The sequence below is a fragment of the Gavia stellata genome, chromosome 6 (assembly GCF_030936135.1).
Source record: "Gavia stellata isolate bGavSte3 chromosome 6, bGavSte3.hap2, whole genome shotgun sequence".
Classification (NCBI taxonomy): Eukaryota; Metazoa; Chordata; class Aves; order Gaviiformes; family Gaviidae; genus Gavia; species Gavia stellata.
Window position 1 is genome coordinate 49,063,367 of NC_082599.1, and position 17,142 is coordinate 49,080,508.

The following is a 17,142-nucleotide window of genomic DNA, read 5'->3' on the forward strand; positions in this document are numbered from 1 at the left end:
GTGAAGTGCTTTAACATCTAATTTTACCTTGAATGTATATTGTGGTGCTGTCTTCCTGACTGACTGTCACAGCTTTTTTATGCTAGTATGTGGCTTACCTTGATGTCAAGAATCTTCTCTAATGCTTTATTTAATTTTCTTTTTTGAAAGCTCCTGCTGCCAGCTCATGTTAGTAAATAAACCTTAGCCTGTTATTAGCAACTCTGAAAAATATCTTTATTCATTACTGCTTTTCATATCTTTCTGGTTTTTGTTTGGTTTTTATCTGTGGACATTTTCACAGACCAAATAGGTTAAAATTAAACTAAATCACAGATTTTTTTTCCATCTACCTGAATGTATTGTTCAAACCAATACTAATGTATCTTACTTGGCGTTAATTTTTTACAATGGTGATTTGGTATTGTATGGTTCATTTTGAACAGACACAGTCAAGTGAGCAAACCACAAATATAAATGTGGTGACCAGTAAATTTATTTAGGTTCAAATTTCACCTCTGATTCTTTTCTTTAATTTCTGTGTGCTATAAATAAAGACTTGTATTCTTTCAGTGTTTGCAAGAGGTGTATACGGAAAATGGACCATCACTGCCCGTGGGTCAATAACTGTGTAGGAGAGAATAACCAGAAGTACTTTGTACTGTTTACAGTAAGTATTTTACAAGTGGTGTTTGAGGTTGTCCAATGCGCAGTACTGAAATGCTGTGTGTGAAGCAGCTCCAAAGGCTGGCTTTTTTTTTTTCCTTTGTTTCAGAAGAACTTTACAGGGAACTGTTGCAGACTTTGTTTTGCTGATTAGGGAACACACACAACACAGTAACGGGGGAGAAGGCATCACGGGAATTATTTGGCAGGGTTCTGTGAAGTTTGTGATGACGGTTGTTCAGCACGCTATTTCATAGTGTGAGTAGCAGCGTTGAGTTCTTTGAGGTGTGGGCCATCCTTTTACACTGTACTGTGGCTGGTAGGTTCCCAGGCCATATGTAGGCTCCCTAAATATTGTAGTTGCAGGAGTACCTGTGTGGGATCATATAATAAGAGCTGTTGCCACATCTTAAGCAAGGAGTGGGAAGTCTGCATCCCCTTTGGCAAGAATTAGCCACCTTTTACTTGCAAGTGGTTTATTTTCGTACCTGAAAACCAAGGAGGTGTTTGACTTTTTGTACTATATATGTGGCATCATGAGTAAGAAAACAGGAGTGCAAACTTGAATACTACATGTTTATGGAAGGGTTGAAATCTGCTTCATCAAAGTGAACTGCAAATATCCCATGGGAGTAGTGTGAGCATTACAAGGCTGAATTTCAGCGATGCTCTGTTTTATTAATAAATCTTTTGAGACATCTGTAGGTTCAAGGAAGAATGTTCTCATAGCACGAAGTAAAAAGGGGGAGATTTTCAGTTAAACGGAAAGGCTTACTGTTCTGTGGTGTGGTTTGTTAGGATGTGGGTTACAGAACAAACTAAATCCCATTTCCTTCCCTTGAGCAAGGGTTTTTTCACCATGAGGAGTGAACTAGGTGTTTTAATCCTATCAAAAGTGTTTCTGTTAAAACTGACATCTACTTTCAAGCAGGCTGTATTTAACACTTAATGTAGTTGAGAAAAACAAAATAAGGGTTGCTGGTTTTGTTCTTGGTTATTCTTTTTGAGACCTGAGGAGGTGAAAGACGAGCAGCATGCTCAACTTGCAAGGAAAAACAAAATACTCTTATCACCTTTTACTGCTTCCACAGGGGTTTCTTGTCAAAAAAAACCCCCAACCCTCTCACTTCTAATATTTGCCGACTTTTGTCAGAGTCTGTAGGTTCAGGGGAGTCAACTTTTTAGCCCTGTCTTGGTAAATTGTAGTATATGTGTTGCATTGCATACAGTTTAAAGCTTTCAAAGCTAAGACCTAATTTAAAACAAAAAGGATTAAGTACAAAGTATTAAAGCTTGAGAGAAACTTTCCATGCCAGTGTCTGCCTCGGGAAAAATACTTACTAAAAAAAAAGTATAATTTTTCTGAAACTCATGCTGGAATATAGATTAGGTGCTTTTTGTGTTAAAACAAATTGGCTATTCTTTCTCTGGGAAACTAGAGCGCTCTCAAGAGCAAGGATGTAAGCTTTGACAATGTGATACCTCGATGTCAGAGAGTTGCTGTTCTCTGAAACTTGCACTGTACTCAGTGGAGATAAGGACAGTAAGCTGTGTGGAAGGCTGTGCTGGTGCGCAGGAGGCTGGATTTTGTGTCCAGCTGGCTTTGAATTAATCAGTCTACCTCTTGTGCACTCAGAGCCAGAATGAGTCTGTGCAGTCTTGGTATTTGCCAGCTTCAGGGTGCTTGTTTAGGGGAGTGGGAGGGCTTGGTGGGTTTTGGAGTGGTTTGTGGTTTGGTTTTTTTTGAAGTCTTAACACTTTGCTTTATTTAAAGTGTTTGGAAGATTTAGTATTTTGGTCTTTAAACTTACCTGATAACCTATATTACATCCCCTTTTTTTCAGATGTATATAGCACTGATTTCCCTGCATGCTCTAATCATGGTGGGATTTCACTTCTTGTATTGCTTTGAAGAAGACTGGACAAGTGAGTACTAACAAAATATCTCATTAAAATACCAGATTAACCTATGAATAAGACCTTATAATGTAGTTTTCTTGTAAGGCAACCCCTTTTATGCTGGTTTCAGAAAAATGCTATCAGGGCTCTGCTGTGCTATCTCTATTTATTTTTTTTTTTATGATCAATCCTGGAGCTTCATAATTCTTCCTGACCTGCTGGGATCTTTGTCCTGAAAAGTCCTGTTTCAACTTAAGCCTGATAATGCCTAGGGAGAAGCTGAGATGTAAAGACACCTAGACAGTATGTGTGCAGTCATCTACTGTTGACATGAACGCAGCACTAATTTGCTGAATGCCAACACAAGATAAGAAGCGTGTGTATGCTTTTTTTTTAAAAGGGTAATGTGAATCATTCTTGCAAGACTGCCAGGAAAACATGCTAACTGAGATCCGAAAATCCACCCTCACAAGAACAAACAATTCCTTTCCACAAAAAACCAACCAAACAAACAAAAAACCCAGCCCTCACTCTGGAGCAGCCAATGAGTAAATTTTCACAAAGCCAGTTGAGATATGTTTTTAAAAACACACATGGTTATTGGAAATCCTCTAGGTAATGCTGAGTCAAGCAGCAAGCTGTCAAAGAATGTGTGTGCAGATGTATGTGCTGCTTGTGGATTTTTTTGGGAAAGTATTAGCTTCATTTTTCTTGGAATTTCAGTTGTGTCATTCAATATAATGACCGGTTTTAGTTTACAGTGCTGCAGAGGATGGGTACATTTAGACATATGAACTGAATTTGACAAAGTTGTTCTGCAGTTCAAAACTTTGTAAAACAGCTGCCAGCTGTCACTGAGAATGTGTGGATTTGACTACAGTGGCCAAGGCCATAGGGGAAGGATACATCAAAGATAGTTTCCTTTGCCCGCTTTCTCAGAGCCTGTATCAGGGGGGGAAGCGCTTTCCCACCTGTTCCAGGTTTAGGTGGCAGAACAGAGCAGTTATGAGAGATGGATCTGTTGTTCCAGCTGCCTTGGATTTGTGCTGATTGTGTTAGCCCCTAATTATGGTGTATCTGTTAAACTTTAACATCTCATGAGAAAGATAAGGTTTTTTTGGTGATACTCATTCTTGGATTTCAGAAAAACTTGGAGATGTTCTGACATTTACAACACTCAACACTGATTTTTGCCCTATAACATTTTCCTTCCTCTTCCTTTCTTCTGCTCCTCTTTTATAGTTACCTTGTCAGATCTTTTTCAGCTCTTGCCTGAGTTTGCACTATAGAGTACGAGGAAAAATAAGAATTTGGCTTAATATGCCCTTTTTTAGGTTATGACCTAGAGCAGTTATGAAAGGAAGCATACTCTGGTTTTATGTTGGTACTACAGAAATAATTCTACTTGTGTCCTGACCACCAGCCTGAGATTTCTACTGTGACTTTATCACTGTGGAAAATCCGCTAAGATTAAGGTTTAAGAGAGAAGCTACAGGTGAAATGGAGTAGAGTGAAGTCCTATCAGTGTGGAAAAGAAAGTTGCATTTCTGAAGTGTTGCAGGGTTTTTTTTTTGTTTTGCTTTTTTTAAAACTTGCAGGAGTGATCGTTTAATTGTTGAATATCCTCAAGAATGTCAGAGCTTCCCTGTGCACCTTTTTGAGAATGGTGATCATATAACTTATTTTGACAGTTTGAGTGTGGAAAACTCGTGGCTTAGCATGTGTTTTGCAGCTGCTGCATTACCTGATCTCTCCCCTTTCAACTCCATTGTTTTGTCTTCACAGAATGCAGTTCCTTCTCTCCACCAACTACAGTGATTCTTCTCATCCTCCTGTGTTTCGAGGCTCTCCTATTTCTCATCTTCACCTCAGTTATGTTTGGGACCCAAGTACACTCCATCTGCACTGATGAAACGGTGGGTGTCTCACACACTCTCTCCTTCACCCTGTCTCTCTCACTGTTTGTGTAAACAGTGAAGGGCTCCAGCGTTTTACCTCATTGCACAGGGAGTTCATGTATGTGTACCCTTTGAGGAAAGACCCAATGTAATAAACTGAGCTAGCACAGTGCTGGGTTGTGATCTCTGAAGGTTGCTGTGAGAAGTAGTGTACACCTATATTTTGGCTGGGATGCTGTGTTGACAGTACCTCTGATAAGGTAGGCATTGGTAACTGGGATCACTCTGTAGAGAGTATTTGTCCCTGTGGATTCAAGAACCTTTTTCCTTTAATGAATTGCTTTCACATTGGTATTGTCTGAAATTCAGCTGTGTGTCCCCTGGTGTCACTATTTACAGCTTTATGTGCTGGAAAGCCAAGTAGGTGGGGGAGGGATATATATATATATATATATATATATATACACACACACACACACTTGGCTTAATCTAGAAGATTTCCAGGTTTAGCTGCTTGTTAAACAGTTCAAAAACTCTTGCCAGAGGGGAAAAGAAAAGGGAGTGGATTAGGCTCATGGAAACCTGCTGGATACAGTCTGCTGCAAAGCTACCTTGTTGTCCCCAATTCAAAGATGGCATAGTAGAGGTTACACAGTAGTGTTGCAGTCTGTCATATATCCCTGCATTTGCCCACTTCTGTAAAGATGGAGCTGGTGACTCCTGGGGATGTTCCCACACTTGTGAATACTGCTGGCCTTCACCAAGCATGCTCAGATATCTGAATTAATTGGAGTGGTTGAAAAAAAGTGATAGTCTTAGAGTGACAACTGTCATTTCCTCCCCTGCCTCCTTTAGTTTTCTTTCCCCTTCACTTGTTTGCCCATGGCCAGTTGAAGCTAGAGTAGGTATTTTTCCTGCCATTGGAGAGCTATGACTGGCATTATAGACTGTAAGAGCCCATCGCTCCTGCATCTTTTTTGCAGTACTTTTTTTAATGCTTGGCTTCTGCAAGAGGCTGATGCTCACACTGGGACTCTTCTGTGTTCAGAGGAAGACTTCACCTGTTCTTTCTGCTGGGGAGAGCCCCAGGAAGAAGTACAGTGTCGTACAGAACAACAAGATCCTGCCAAGCTTGAGTTTGTCAATAAGTACGTAAATTAGCAATGCTGCCTGTGAAATCATCATCTGAATTTCTCAATCTTTGAAACCTGTCAAGAACTTTTAGGAGCTGCTTCCTACAGCTGGGCACCCAAATAAGTCCCCCGATTTTCCCTTGCCCTCAAATTCTGGGAACTCATAAATGTTAAATGAACAGTGCCACAATCTAAAATAAAAACTGAAATATGGTCTATCCCTGTTGGGCTGTGGGTTTTCATTTTTAATATGTACTAGTAAGGATTTTGCTCTGTGGAACATCTCGTTGATTTGCTAGCATTGAGCTAGCTGTGCCTGGCAAGCCATCTGTTTTCAGCAGAGGAATATTTCCAGGTGAAATTCTTGCTGGTGTCGTCTCTTGCAGTGTTTTACTTCACACTTTAGAGATAGGGCTATGTCTTGCCCTTTCTCACCTTCCTCTTCGAATCACTGAGAGACTTCATTCCCCATCTTGTGTACGCTGTCCCACCGGGATGCTTCTTTTCTGCCTGAAGGGACCCAGGACCCTAGTATTTTGCTGTTTTCTCTAGAGGTGACATTTACCAGGGATAAGCACAACTCTTGCAGTTGACCCATGTTGTGTTCTGCAGAGCTCCCAGAATTGGTAATTTGAGACACACAGATGTATTACAGTGCATTAATCCGTCGCATGGGAGAGACATGTAGGTCAGGAGAAGCTTACCTTGCAAAAGATCCGAAGTTAAAGAACAGAGTGATCTGACTGCTGATGCTACCCATGGAAGAGTAATGCTCTCCAGTGACTGTACTTGTTCATTTTGCTTCTGTGGCAGCCAGGCATAGCTTTCCTGAAAGACCAAATTCGCTTTGTGGGTTTTAGACACAATACAGATACTTATTTTTAATGATTGACTAGTGAATGTTTCAGCTGATTGCTTGATGGCTTGTTTTTGTTCTCCCTCTAACCTTTACTAAACAATGCCAATAATTTCTCTCAAATCGGTATGTTACTTAATCCTTTCTCCCTGCTGTCAGCCCATGCATGTTTTAGCAGTGATTCTAAGGAATCATGAAGAGGCACCAGGTAGACTCAGCTACACTGAGCCATGGGCACTTCCTGAACTTGCTTGGTGAATCTGGGAGCATTATAGAGATTATCTTTGGGTTTGTGGTGGTATTTTTTTTTTTTTCTGCAAGCTTATAATGGTTTCCTCTAAAACTTTTCCATCTGGTTAGCACATAATGCTTTCAGCCATTAAAGCACATACTTTTTGTTTGGTTTTAGGTGGTGGGGTTTTTTTAATTGACATCAGAGGCAATTGGAGGGCAGGTCTTAAAAGGTTTCTGAACTATCTAGGCCTGAACAAAATGAAAGTAATTTTATTTCCAAGGAATACTTTCTATCCTTAATATTTTTTTTAGTATAAAACAATGAGAAGAAAAGGAAAGGCAGTATAGATGCATTTTTATTTTTTTTACTCCATCCTTTGGATAAGGGGTAACTGAGAATAGACCTTTCCCCAAATCCAGAACTACAAAATCTGAGTGTTTGACTGAAAATGTGATATTTCTGTTTTCAGGGAATAGAACAGTTGAAAAAGGAAGAGAGAAGATGGGCTAAAAAAACAAAATGGATGAACATGAAAGCAGTATTTGGCCATCCGTTCTCTATAGCATGGCTTAGCCCATTCGCAACACCAGACCAAGGAAAAGCAGACCCGTACCAGTATGTGGTCTGAGGAATTCTTGACCAGCATTTCCACTAAAATAGAAACGTATTACAGCACTACTGTTATAAATTTTCCATGAATGTTTAAAACAAACAGCAAAACAAACTTTTTTTATGTCTATTAAATGGCTGATAATTGCAGAGAAAAAAAAGCCCTGTATTCCACAATTTTAGATAATTCTATATCTCTGGCTGAAACTGCTACTGCTTTTCTTTTTTTTCTTTCCTTTTTTTTATTTTAATCTTGTTAACTTTACTGGCCTTTGTTTCTCTCTGCTTTCTGTATGGCATAACTAATGTGAAGGGGATCCTCTTCCTCTGTTGTGACCCACCTCTTCTGAGTAGATTCTCATGCTGTCTCCTGACTATGATGAGCTCTGTGGAAGACATATGAGTGCCAACAGCCCTACACAGACACCTTTGGACTTCCTGAAGGAGCACATTGCTCTTTCATAAGTGAACTTGAACGGGGAAGCAGACACTTCACTTACCAAAAGATGCAAGACAACGTGACACAGCAAGAGAGCCAGTTGACCTGGTGATAGCATACAGTTAAAGTACTTAACGCAAATGTTGCCAACACCAATTCCCACCCCATCCTCCTTTTTCCTTCCAGCCACAGAACTGATTCCATCTTTCTGACATTATTTTGTCTGTTCCCTCCTATGTGCGCAGGTAATTGTTGCCCTCTGAGGGTAGATTTAGAAGACTCTTTGGATTATTAAATGCCTTACACTTGCAGGAAAGAAAGAAATCTAATTTTCAAGTGTTTAGAATAGCAGAATCATCTTGTTTGTGTGTGTTTGTCTTGGTAAATGAGTTGTTAGAGCAATGCCTGCTAAACAGTGTTAATGTGAAAAACTGACATGAATGCCCAGACTACTATAAAAACTAATATTGATGGGATGTATAGGTGTAACACGGTGATTGATTCTATATTCTTAGCATTGCCCTGTTTTAGAGCTTTGTAAATCTTTTCTCGTATTTATGCATACACGTGTGTGTGTGTGTGTGTGTAAACACACACACATATACGTGTTAAGTATTTTAAAGCGGGAAATACTGACGGTAAGGAGCATGCATACTGTTACGAACTGTGTGGTGATGAAAGTGGGAGGGACAGAAGGCATTCTAAAAATGGGTAGAGCTAAACCATTCATAACTACAACTGACATCTTGTGTTCAGGCAGGAATTTTATTAATTTTTTGGATCACGACTCCCATGGGCTCGTCAAATGAATTGCAAACAAAGGAAAAATACAAATCAGCTGTGTCCATGACTTCCAAGGAATCTTTTCTTTCCTTGGTTTAAAATTAAATGGGTTTTTTTTTTTGAAAATGACCTGTTTAGACTGCTTCAAAGCCATGGGGGAAGGGAGGGAAATCAGGGAAGAAGTTGTTTAATGGATGTCTTATTTTGGAGGTAATGTGAATGCTGCATCTTTTCAATCTGTCAATGCTTCCATATGGAAAACAAATGCAATAAAACTTTTCCAAAAACTTGTTTGCTGTTCTCATTTTCTTTCTTCACTTCAAACTTTGGGAAAAATCTGCAATGGTTTTCTGAACTTTCACTTCTGTACACAAGCAGGCAGAAGCATATAAAAGTTAACTAAATGTTCCAACTTTTAAGTTTAAAAATTAGTTAATCAGTAATATACTGATCTGTTAATCAGTGGTTTTACTTCACCACTTGAAAGTGGCTGTCAGTAATGGCTCTGCTGTTTAAACAGGCTGTTTCTGCAATCCTACTTGCTCAGGGTCAGATCATCAGGAGTATGTTGTGATCTCTGCTGCAGGAGTGCACAGAAAGAGCCACAGGCTGCACTTGTGCCTCAGTGAGAAGATTCTGCTAAGGAAACGTGGCTTTTGCATACATGTTTCCTTAATGAAGGAAAGTTCAGGAAAAGTTTAGGTTTTGTTTTTATACTGCTGATAGTGGAAAGCTATTGTAAATAAATACATAGCTCTGATTTTAGTGTGCAATGGTGTTTTCCAGAGAATGCTCCCAGCTTCATAGTTAAGGGCTGGATCTTTGGCCAGTATCAGTTCAGTCAATGAGGCACGTGCAGGTGGTAACTTGAACTGGTAGAGAATCCGGCCCTAAAACTATCTTGACGCAAAATCAAATGTATTGGGGGGGAGGGCTTTAGTCACCTAGGCAATTAACAAATGAATGCATCTTTCTGTACAGTTCATTGCTTTAAAAATTGTTTTGATTACAAATTCCACTGGTGCACATTCCAGTTTTGGTTTATTTTAATTACCCTTATTCACCATGCATTTTGGAGGAAGATTGGTTACGTTGTTGTGGCATTTTGACCATTGTGAAAAAATGTGTAATTACTCAGTTTTTCAAACAAATGCGAATTGTTAAAAAGTGTTATATAGTATTGATATTTTCAGTCAAACTGTTTTTGTTTTAAATGAGGTGTCGTCCCAGCTTGCAGAAATGTCCATTGGTACCTGTGGTGTGTGTGTGTCTCAGTAACCGGGAGTCCTCGGCTTTACTTGCACTGTATGACTTGATGGTGCAATTTGAATTATACTAAATGTGGGTCAATATTAGTATGAGAAAGGCAGACTTACTGATTTGCTCATGGAAGGTATTTTCTCAGACAAAACTACCTGATTTCAGGTGCTAGTTCTGTTTTAGCGTGGCCATGAGAAATTGAAAGACAAACTCGAGCAAAGGCAGGGTACTTTTTTGAATAGCTAAGCGGTGCTCCAAGCAGAACTGAGTGCAAGGAACTGCTGTTGGGAAAGTCTGCCTTGATCATTTCTGCTAGCAAAGCTTCCTGTGTCTTCCCCTTAACAGACAAATTGTTACAATACTTTCCTATTCTGTTTGCTCTTTCCTTTTGGATTTTTAAAATTAATGCATTTCTTCTAACGCGTGAGAACTGTCCTGCAGATCGCTTCTGGGTCAGGCCACACAGCCCAGCGTCCTCCTCTGGCACTGCGCAGGAGCAGATACTGAGGGCAATAGTGGGAGAAACGGGGTATATCCTACAGCATCGCAGGGGTAACAGGTCAACCTTGTCTTACTGTCCCCATCTTTGCAACCTTGTACCTCTTACTGAAATAGAAGTGTCCGGTATTTTATATTTCTCTATGTATGTCTTCTCTTTCCAGTATTTGTTCAAAATATTGTAATTTGGAATAGTGAAAGATGATGCTTTCTGAGCACTTTTTTTTTTTAAAGTAGAATAGCTGCATGATGGGAAAGAGAAACAGGTGTTGGTTTAATTTGAAATACAAAATTCCCACTTTCTAAAATAATGGTGAGAGATTTTGGGTAAATATATTTTAAATAAAAAAGTTCATTAAACAGTAATGAAATGTCTTCAACAGTTGTGCATTCCTTCCATCCCCCTTAAACTTTTTTTAAGGCAAAACCTCACGCCCTACTGACCGTGGGGCAGGCAACCAAAATTAGACCAGGATACAGTTTTTAAAACTTCTGCTCATTTTCAGTACGTGCCCTGAAGGGATTAGTGAGGTCAGGCTGGGAGAGAGAAAGTATGCCCCTGCCTGCTCCGATTAACTGCTCCCTAATCTGGCATTAGTACAACCTCAGCCTGACCTTGGTTGTCACCTTGGTTAGCAGATGCTGTTTAGAGCAGGTGAACGATGTTTTTTGGGGGAGGGAAGAGAGGGGTTGCTGCCCAGAAGTGTTCAAGGGCCTTATTCCTGATTTAGATGGCAGCATGGATCGAACCGGATTATGCACATGACTGAGGGCAGGGTTAAAGCTTGTGCTGCCAGGGAAGGGTTTCAATGCTTGGTGTCTGTTTCTCCTCCTGCCCCATGCTACTTGTTTTCTTTTTCTCTAGATACGCAATAAATGCTGCAGCCGTGGTGATGGTTTGTTACTAACGCATTAGAAACCTCTCCAGTTTGCTAAGGAGCAGCTGACAACCAAAGGTCATCTTCTGCCTTAAGGTGCAAAAGCATCTGTCTCCTGGCTGCATGGCTGCAGGGTGCTGGAACCAGAGTATCCCGGAGGAAAAGTGCATGGTAGTGCTAAAACACTTTGCCAAGGCTCTGCTTCATTGTGCACAAGCGCTGCCCCTCTCCCGGCTTGCCGGGCAGGGAGGTAAGGACTGGCACTGGCTGCGGCAGCACAGAGTGCCTTGTCCCAAGGGGCCGGAGGCTGCAAGGGATTTTCCCTGGAACAGTTGAAGCGGGACATTTGCAAGCTTGGGAGCAGCGCGATGGGGCACGTGCCTGTGCTTAGCATTGCAAGATGCACATTTGTGCTTCAGGGCTTGAATTTGTCCCAAAATTGCAACCCTGAAGACTTCAGCTTCAGTATTGTGTCGTTTCTTTCTGCACATTCACTGCTGGATTTCTCCTAAGTCAGCACAGGAGATGGGGCGTGAATGAAGCTCACAAAAGCTTTGCCCGTAATTCTTTGGTTTATGGTGTGTTATCTCCCAGGCCTGCTCATGTTGACTCAATGTTATTGCAAAAACAAGCTGTTGCTGTATTAAAATGTTGTGTTATTTATAAGGCTTACTGCAAGTGCAGCTGTGGTGCTGCTGAGCTGTTGCGCGTATTCGTTTCCCCCCTGCAAAGCTTTGAAATGTTTTGTGTATCTTCAGGGAAATCCTGCAGAATTAGAACGTGACAAGTGTATTTTTCATCCAGCTCTTCTAAAACTGCTCTTTTAAATGGTTTTAACTGAATTTGCTCATTTTTCCTTTCCTTGAGCATCTCAAAACTTAGATCCAGTATCCTTGCTTCTCTAAGAACGGAGTTTCTGCCTGGTTGCTTATGTATCATCACGAGCGTATCATAACGCAGTTGTAGATTTGACTCCTCTCTTACGTGATGCAGAAGATAGGCGTAAAAAAATTACTCCCTATTTCACACAGGGGTAGCCTTAAAAAAAAAAATAAATCTTTAGTTCCTTCTTTCTACATGGAGAAGACTACCAGGAAAAAATGTCACTGCCCAAATTTGATGGACCTGTTATTTAAATACAGTCAAAATGTTTGCTTTATTGAAAGCGATGTTCTTGGAGGGAGAATGAATGAGAATATTGACTGACCAAGGCTCTAGTCCTGCTTTGAGACCTCCTCTTCCACCTATACAGATTTCCTCACCTCCCAGCGGGTATCCAGCTTGCACTGTGATTTGTCTTTGACAATTTGTTAAATGGAAATTGTGTTCTTAAATATTTACTCTTAAATGGCGCAGAGTAAGCTGCTTCTTATGTCAGCTTCTAGTGGCAAGCCTAGATGTGGCTGTGGTAAATTCTGGATCACTGGAAAAAGCTGCAGTATTTTGCCTGTATCTGAACTATTGTAAAAGTGCCCAAATAAGGTGAAATTTTAAGTTGTAATTGTATTTTGTTACTCCTTGAAGGGATTAAAAAAGCATCAGGATAAGAGATCCGTGTTTCCAAAAGGGATGGCTTGTTAGAAGCCATCTCTTTGCCATAAAAATCGATAGCAACTTGTACCAAAATAAGTCACTGAGATTCAGATTGTCCATGTATTTGGTCTTGGTTTAGGGTTTTGTTGTTAAATTCAGGGATGAAACTCTCAGTTAAAAATGACGACAGACGTCCTGCGTTACTAAAACTTGAATAACATCCTGGTTGTAGATAGGTGGTTTTGCACATGCAGTTGGTGCGCAAATACCTGCTAACAATGTGAGACGACCCAAAACTCTTCTCTTCTTGCAGGGTATTGAACGTCTTAAAAACCAGAAGCCAACCTGGGAGAAGATCAGCGGCTGGGAAGGGATGAAGCTGGCATTCGGTGGTGCTTTCTCCTTGGGTTGGTTCAATCCCTTTTCGAACCTGAACTGCGAGAGCCCAGAGCCGGCCGAAGCAGCAGCTCCTGCGTCTGCAATAATGACCCAAGAAGAGATCGAGCAGTTTCTCGCTCGAGACGTTGCCATCCAAGTGTTACATGACTAAGCAAAGCATCCTCCAAGGTGTCAAGAGCAGCTTTCAGGTTTTTTTAATAACTACTTGTGCTGGAGATTTAAGGCGTTTGTTAACATACTTCCGGTGCATTAAAAAAATTCAGGAGTATTTATCTGGAAGCCAGGTACAGCACTAGCAGAAGCAATGCAAATCTCCAGAGAAAGCTTTATAGGTGATGAGGTTCATAAGCTCCTTTTCGGACCTGCGACAGCTGCTTTATTGAGCTTTTCTTACTTGGCCTTTAAGGAAAGTTTGTAATTGTCAGATTGGTCCCAGCTCCCAGAAATGTGCAGTCCTAAGGAGTCTGGTTAATCTTTTGTTCTTACAGCCTTTTGGAGGCTAAATGATACACCCTGCGCAATGGCCAGATTAGCCCAGCTCTAAAGGTTTTCTTGAAAAATGCATCCTTTTTAGCTCATCCCATGGATGCTGCCTCTGGATTATGAAAGCTGCTGGTGCTCAGGTCTTAGCAGAGGTGGGATGCTGGGCTACGGACGCAGCAGATGGGCGAGCTCTGAAACATCTCCAGGGGTAAATTCTAACCCTCTGTGCTCGTGGGGCTGCCCAAGACTGGTGGTGCTTGGCTGAGCCGTGTTGGAGCCAGCAGCCTGCCCGGTGGTGGTGCCCGGCTGGTGGGAGCGTTCGCCTGCAGCCAGCACAGCCGAACGCAGGCAAGTATCGGCCGGGTTGTCGAGCTGCTGGCGGGGGAAGCTTTTGCCCAGGCGCTGCGGTTCGTTAGCACGTAGGACTTGTGGAGTGGGAGCTGCCTGGCCGGACTCTGCAGCCTGGAAAGCGGGCAGCTGGTCCAGGCCAGGCACCGGGGCTGTTTCTGCGGTCAAAGAAGAGAGGGAGGTGTGAGCAGCCTGCTGGTGGAGGTACTGGCTTTCTCCGTTTGACTTGTCTAATTTAGATGTCTCTCTTTTTCTGTTTTTTTTTCTTCCTTGATAGCCAGAGTTAGTTGAGAATGAATACTGCCTCTTAATCTTACTGGTGTTTAATGTTGTCCTATTACTGCTTGCCATTACGCAGGGTTTCCTTACACTAATTTTGCAGCCAGCTCCTGGTGAGCGTTGGTGAACATGTAGAAAGAACATGCATTGCTCAAGGAAGGCGTCACTGCAGGTGGAAATAGTTGCAGCAAAGTCATGTAGAGGTGACGCTAGCTGCTGCATTCAGACATGCTGAAAACACTTGGCGTGCTCCAGACGTCAGTTAGCGTAGTTTTAATTAAGACTGTTTTTCAATTGTTTTTTTCTTCTTGTTGTCTCCCTTAGCTTAATTGTCAGTAAATTTTGCAGGATATTGGATATGTACTCCTGGTTTTCCCACCACGCGACGTGCTTGACTTCATCTCCCCCTCCCCTGTAACGTGGACCAAAGATAATTGCTTCCTCTGAAAAGTAAGAGAAAGGAGTTTTGGGACTGAAAGCATGGTATTGTGACAAAACTAGATGAAGTTTTTATTATTTATAGAAGCAATAGCAAAGGGAATTTGTGCAAGATTCCCTCTCCCCCCCCCAAAAAAAAAAAAAAAAAAAAAGAAGCATCCTAATTTGTATTAATGGTGTGACATTCAGGGCTACTGTGGAGGGATGAGATTCTCCCCTGGACTTGTCCTCTGCCACAGCATTCCCTTTTTCTGGCAAAGGGACTGGAACAAACTGAGTGCTGTGACTGTTAGGAGCACAGCTTGGCTAAAATCCAGGGGATATTTCCAAGCAGTCGTCCCATCCCCTATCCCCTCTGGATGTCTCCTCTTTGTCAATGAAAAATAGATTTAGAAAAAATTATTAGGAACTGTGTATTTATAAAATCTTTTAGGTAAAGGGAAATACCCTGCATTTGGGGGCAATTGAGATGTCCTCTCATGTCATTTAGACATGAGGTCTTGAATGTCTTTGCCCTGTGCAGCAGTGAGGGAAGAAGCTCTCCTACTTCTGCACCAGCCTACGTTCCTCTCTGTCAGCATCCCACAGGAAAGGGACATCAAGGTCATATGCAGATCTGTAAGGGATTTCCTATAGGGAGCAACAGGGATGTTGAAGGAGGAAAAGTAAGAGTGCCCTTTTTAGCTCATGTTTTCTAATTTTCGCTTGTTGCTCAGCCTCTGCATCCACTTAACACCCCTGCCTCCAGTGCCTCATCTGCAGAGTGGGAATGGTGCTATGGGGTTCTGGGGGGAGAAACTAGTTAATGGTTGAAAATTGCCTTGAGGTGAGCACGCAGGGATGTCAGCTCAGGGGAGACCCCCTTGCCCTGCGTTTTGGTGACGCTTCTTGGGATACGGACCTCACTTACATGGCTTTGGGTAGGTGTGGATGGAGGCAGCGTATTTCCTCCTCCACTCTCAAACCTGGTTCACCCCATCATGAGGACAGGCATCCTTTGCTTCTGTTTCCCATCTCTTGTGTTGTTCTTCAGGTGCTGGCATTTCTAGGCTTTTTTTCTTAATAGCTGGAATGGAAAAGCAATGTGAAGAGGGGGCTGAGAGCCAGAACAGCCATCTCTCCTCCTCCCACAGTGCAGTTATGATCCGAGTGAGAGACAGGGACATGTCCCTGTGCCCTACACAGAGCCATGGGCAGCAAGCCCAGCCCCGGTTCTGGTGCCCCCCAAGACCTGGCGGGGTGACTTCCTATGTCCAGCAAATCAGTTCTGGTACCTCTTGGCTGTCTGACTCCCTTGTCCCCCTTCTCTTCCTCCCACCCCAAAGTCCTGGTGCCCCTCGGTGTATCTATCTCCTCCCTGTGTTAGTATAGTGTGGCAACTGTCAGAAATTGCAAAAGCCTTCACGAGTTAGAAAAATCTGGTTTATCCACAGCTCTGGCATAAACCTCCTTCTTTAATGACTACCTGGTAGCTTGAGACCAAATGTGATTTTCATGAAACTGAAACCAAACCGAGCGTTTTCCTTCCCTTCCCTCCATGCACTCCTTGCCCCTTGTTAAATTGTGCCTTCATCTTCAGGCCATGCTGCTACGGTCCCAGGGGGCTCGCTGGGCCCCAGCGCCCGGCGCTCCTTGAGAGCACTCGCTGTCCCCTGGAGACCCCATCGCTGCTCCGCATGACGTGTTAATACGTGATGGACGGGGTCACGGCATACGTGGGAAGTGTTCTTGTACTTCTTATCTGGTGTCTTCCACAGCAGGTTTTCTATACAAGTGAAGAATTTACATCTCTTGAAAATATGTATATTTTGCTGTTTGTAACTCCTTTTTATGCCTCCGGTCGCTATTGTACTTATTAAAGAACTAATACTTCATCAGCCAAGGACTGCCTGCTCCTCCCTTCCCCACAGTTGCCACGTGTGGACCCTGCGCCTTCTCCGCCTGTGGAGAGGGGCTCCCGCTCCCAGCCCTGCCACCATAGGAGGTGGCCTTGCGGGGACCCAGCGCTGCCGTGGGGCACCGGGATGCCGTGGGCAGAGGGGTGGCAGGGGCCGGTGCAGCCTGACCCCATTTTGTGGTCCAGCAGCCACCTGGGCACCCCTCCAGGTGTTCCCAAATCTTTGAAACACAAGGGAGTCGTCAAAACCTTTCCCCCTTCCTCTCTCTGGTTTTTTCCCCCCTCCCTCCCTCCCTTTTTCTGAACTGGCACTTAATCAGGTGTAGTCACCAATTTTTTTTTTCCCACTCTGCAGCCCTAATGCTTGAGCATTTGCCTTTTAAATAAACAAATAACTAAACCCCTACACTACTGTGTGGCTCAATCTCCTTTTTCCTCGCAGAAATGCTGGAAACCCCAGCGCCTGACTGCTGCTGGTCACGTTGCGGCGATGCTGCGGAGCAGAGCCGTCCCTTGCCACTGGTGGGCTTGGGAGGTGCTGGGGTGTGCAGCTCAGCAGCAGGGCTGGGTGGGCTCCAGCTGTGCACAGCTGTTTGCATCCTTTGATGTGACTATGGCTGGAAGAGCTCCAG

The 17,142-nt window shown here is 42.7% G+C and overlaps 1 protein-coding gene across 3 annotated transcripts in view; it reads left to right on the forward strand.

Moving 5' to 3' along the window:
* Nucleotides 1-13,255, forward strand: part of ZDHHC3 (zinc finger DHHC-type palmitoyltransferase 3) — a 34,599-nt gene extending 21,344 nt beyond the window's left edge. Inside the window, exons 4-7 of one of the 3 annotated variants that reach the window (XM_059818584.1) lie at nt 553-649; nt 2,490-2,571; nt 4,330-4,460; nt 12,980-13,255. In XM_059818584.1, the coding sequence (XP_059674567.1) occupies nt 553-649; nt 2,490-2,571; nt 4,330-4,460; nt 12,980-13,216 (547 nt within the window). In that variant the 3' untranslated portion in view covers nt 13,217-13,255. Of the gene's footprint in view, nt 1-552; nt 650-2,489; nt 2,572-4,329; nt 4,461-7,135; nt 8,789-12,979 lie in introns of those variants that run through there. The other 2 variants (XM_059818587.1, XM_059818585.1) reach the window with 2 other exon arrangements.
* Nucleotides 13,256-17,142: the final 3,887 nt, after the last annotated feature.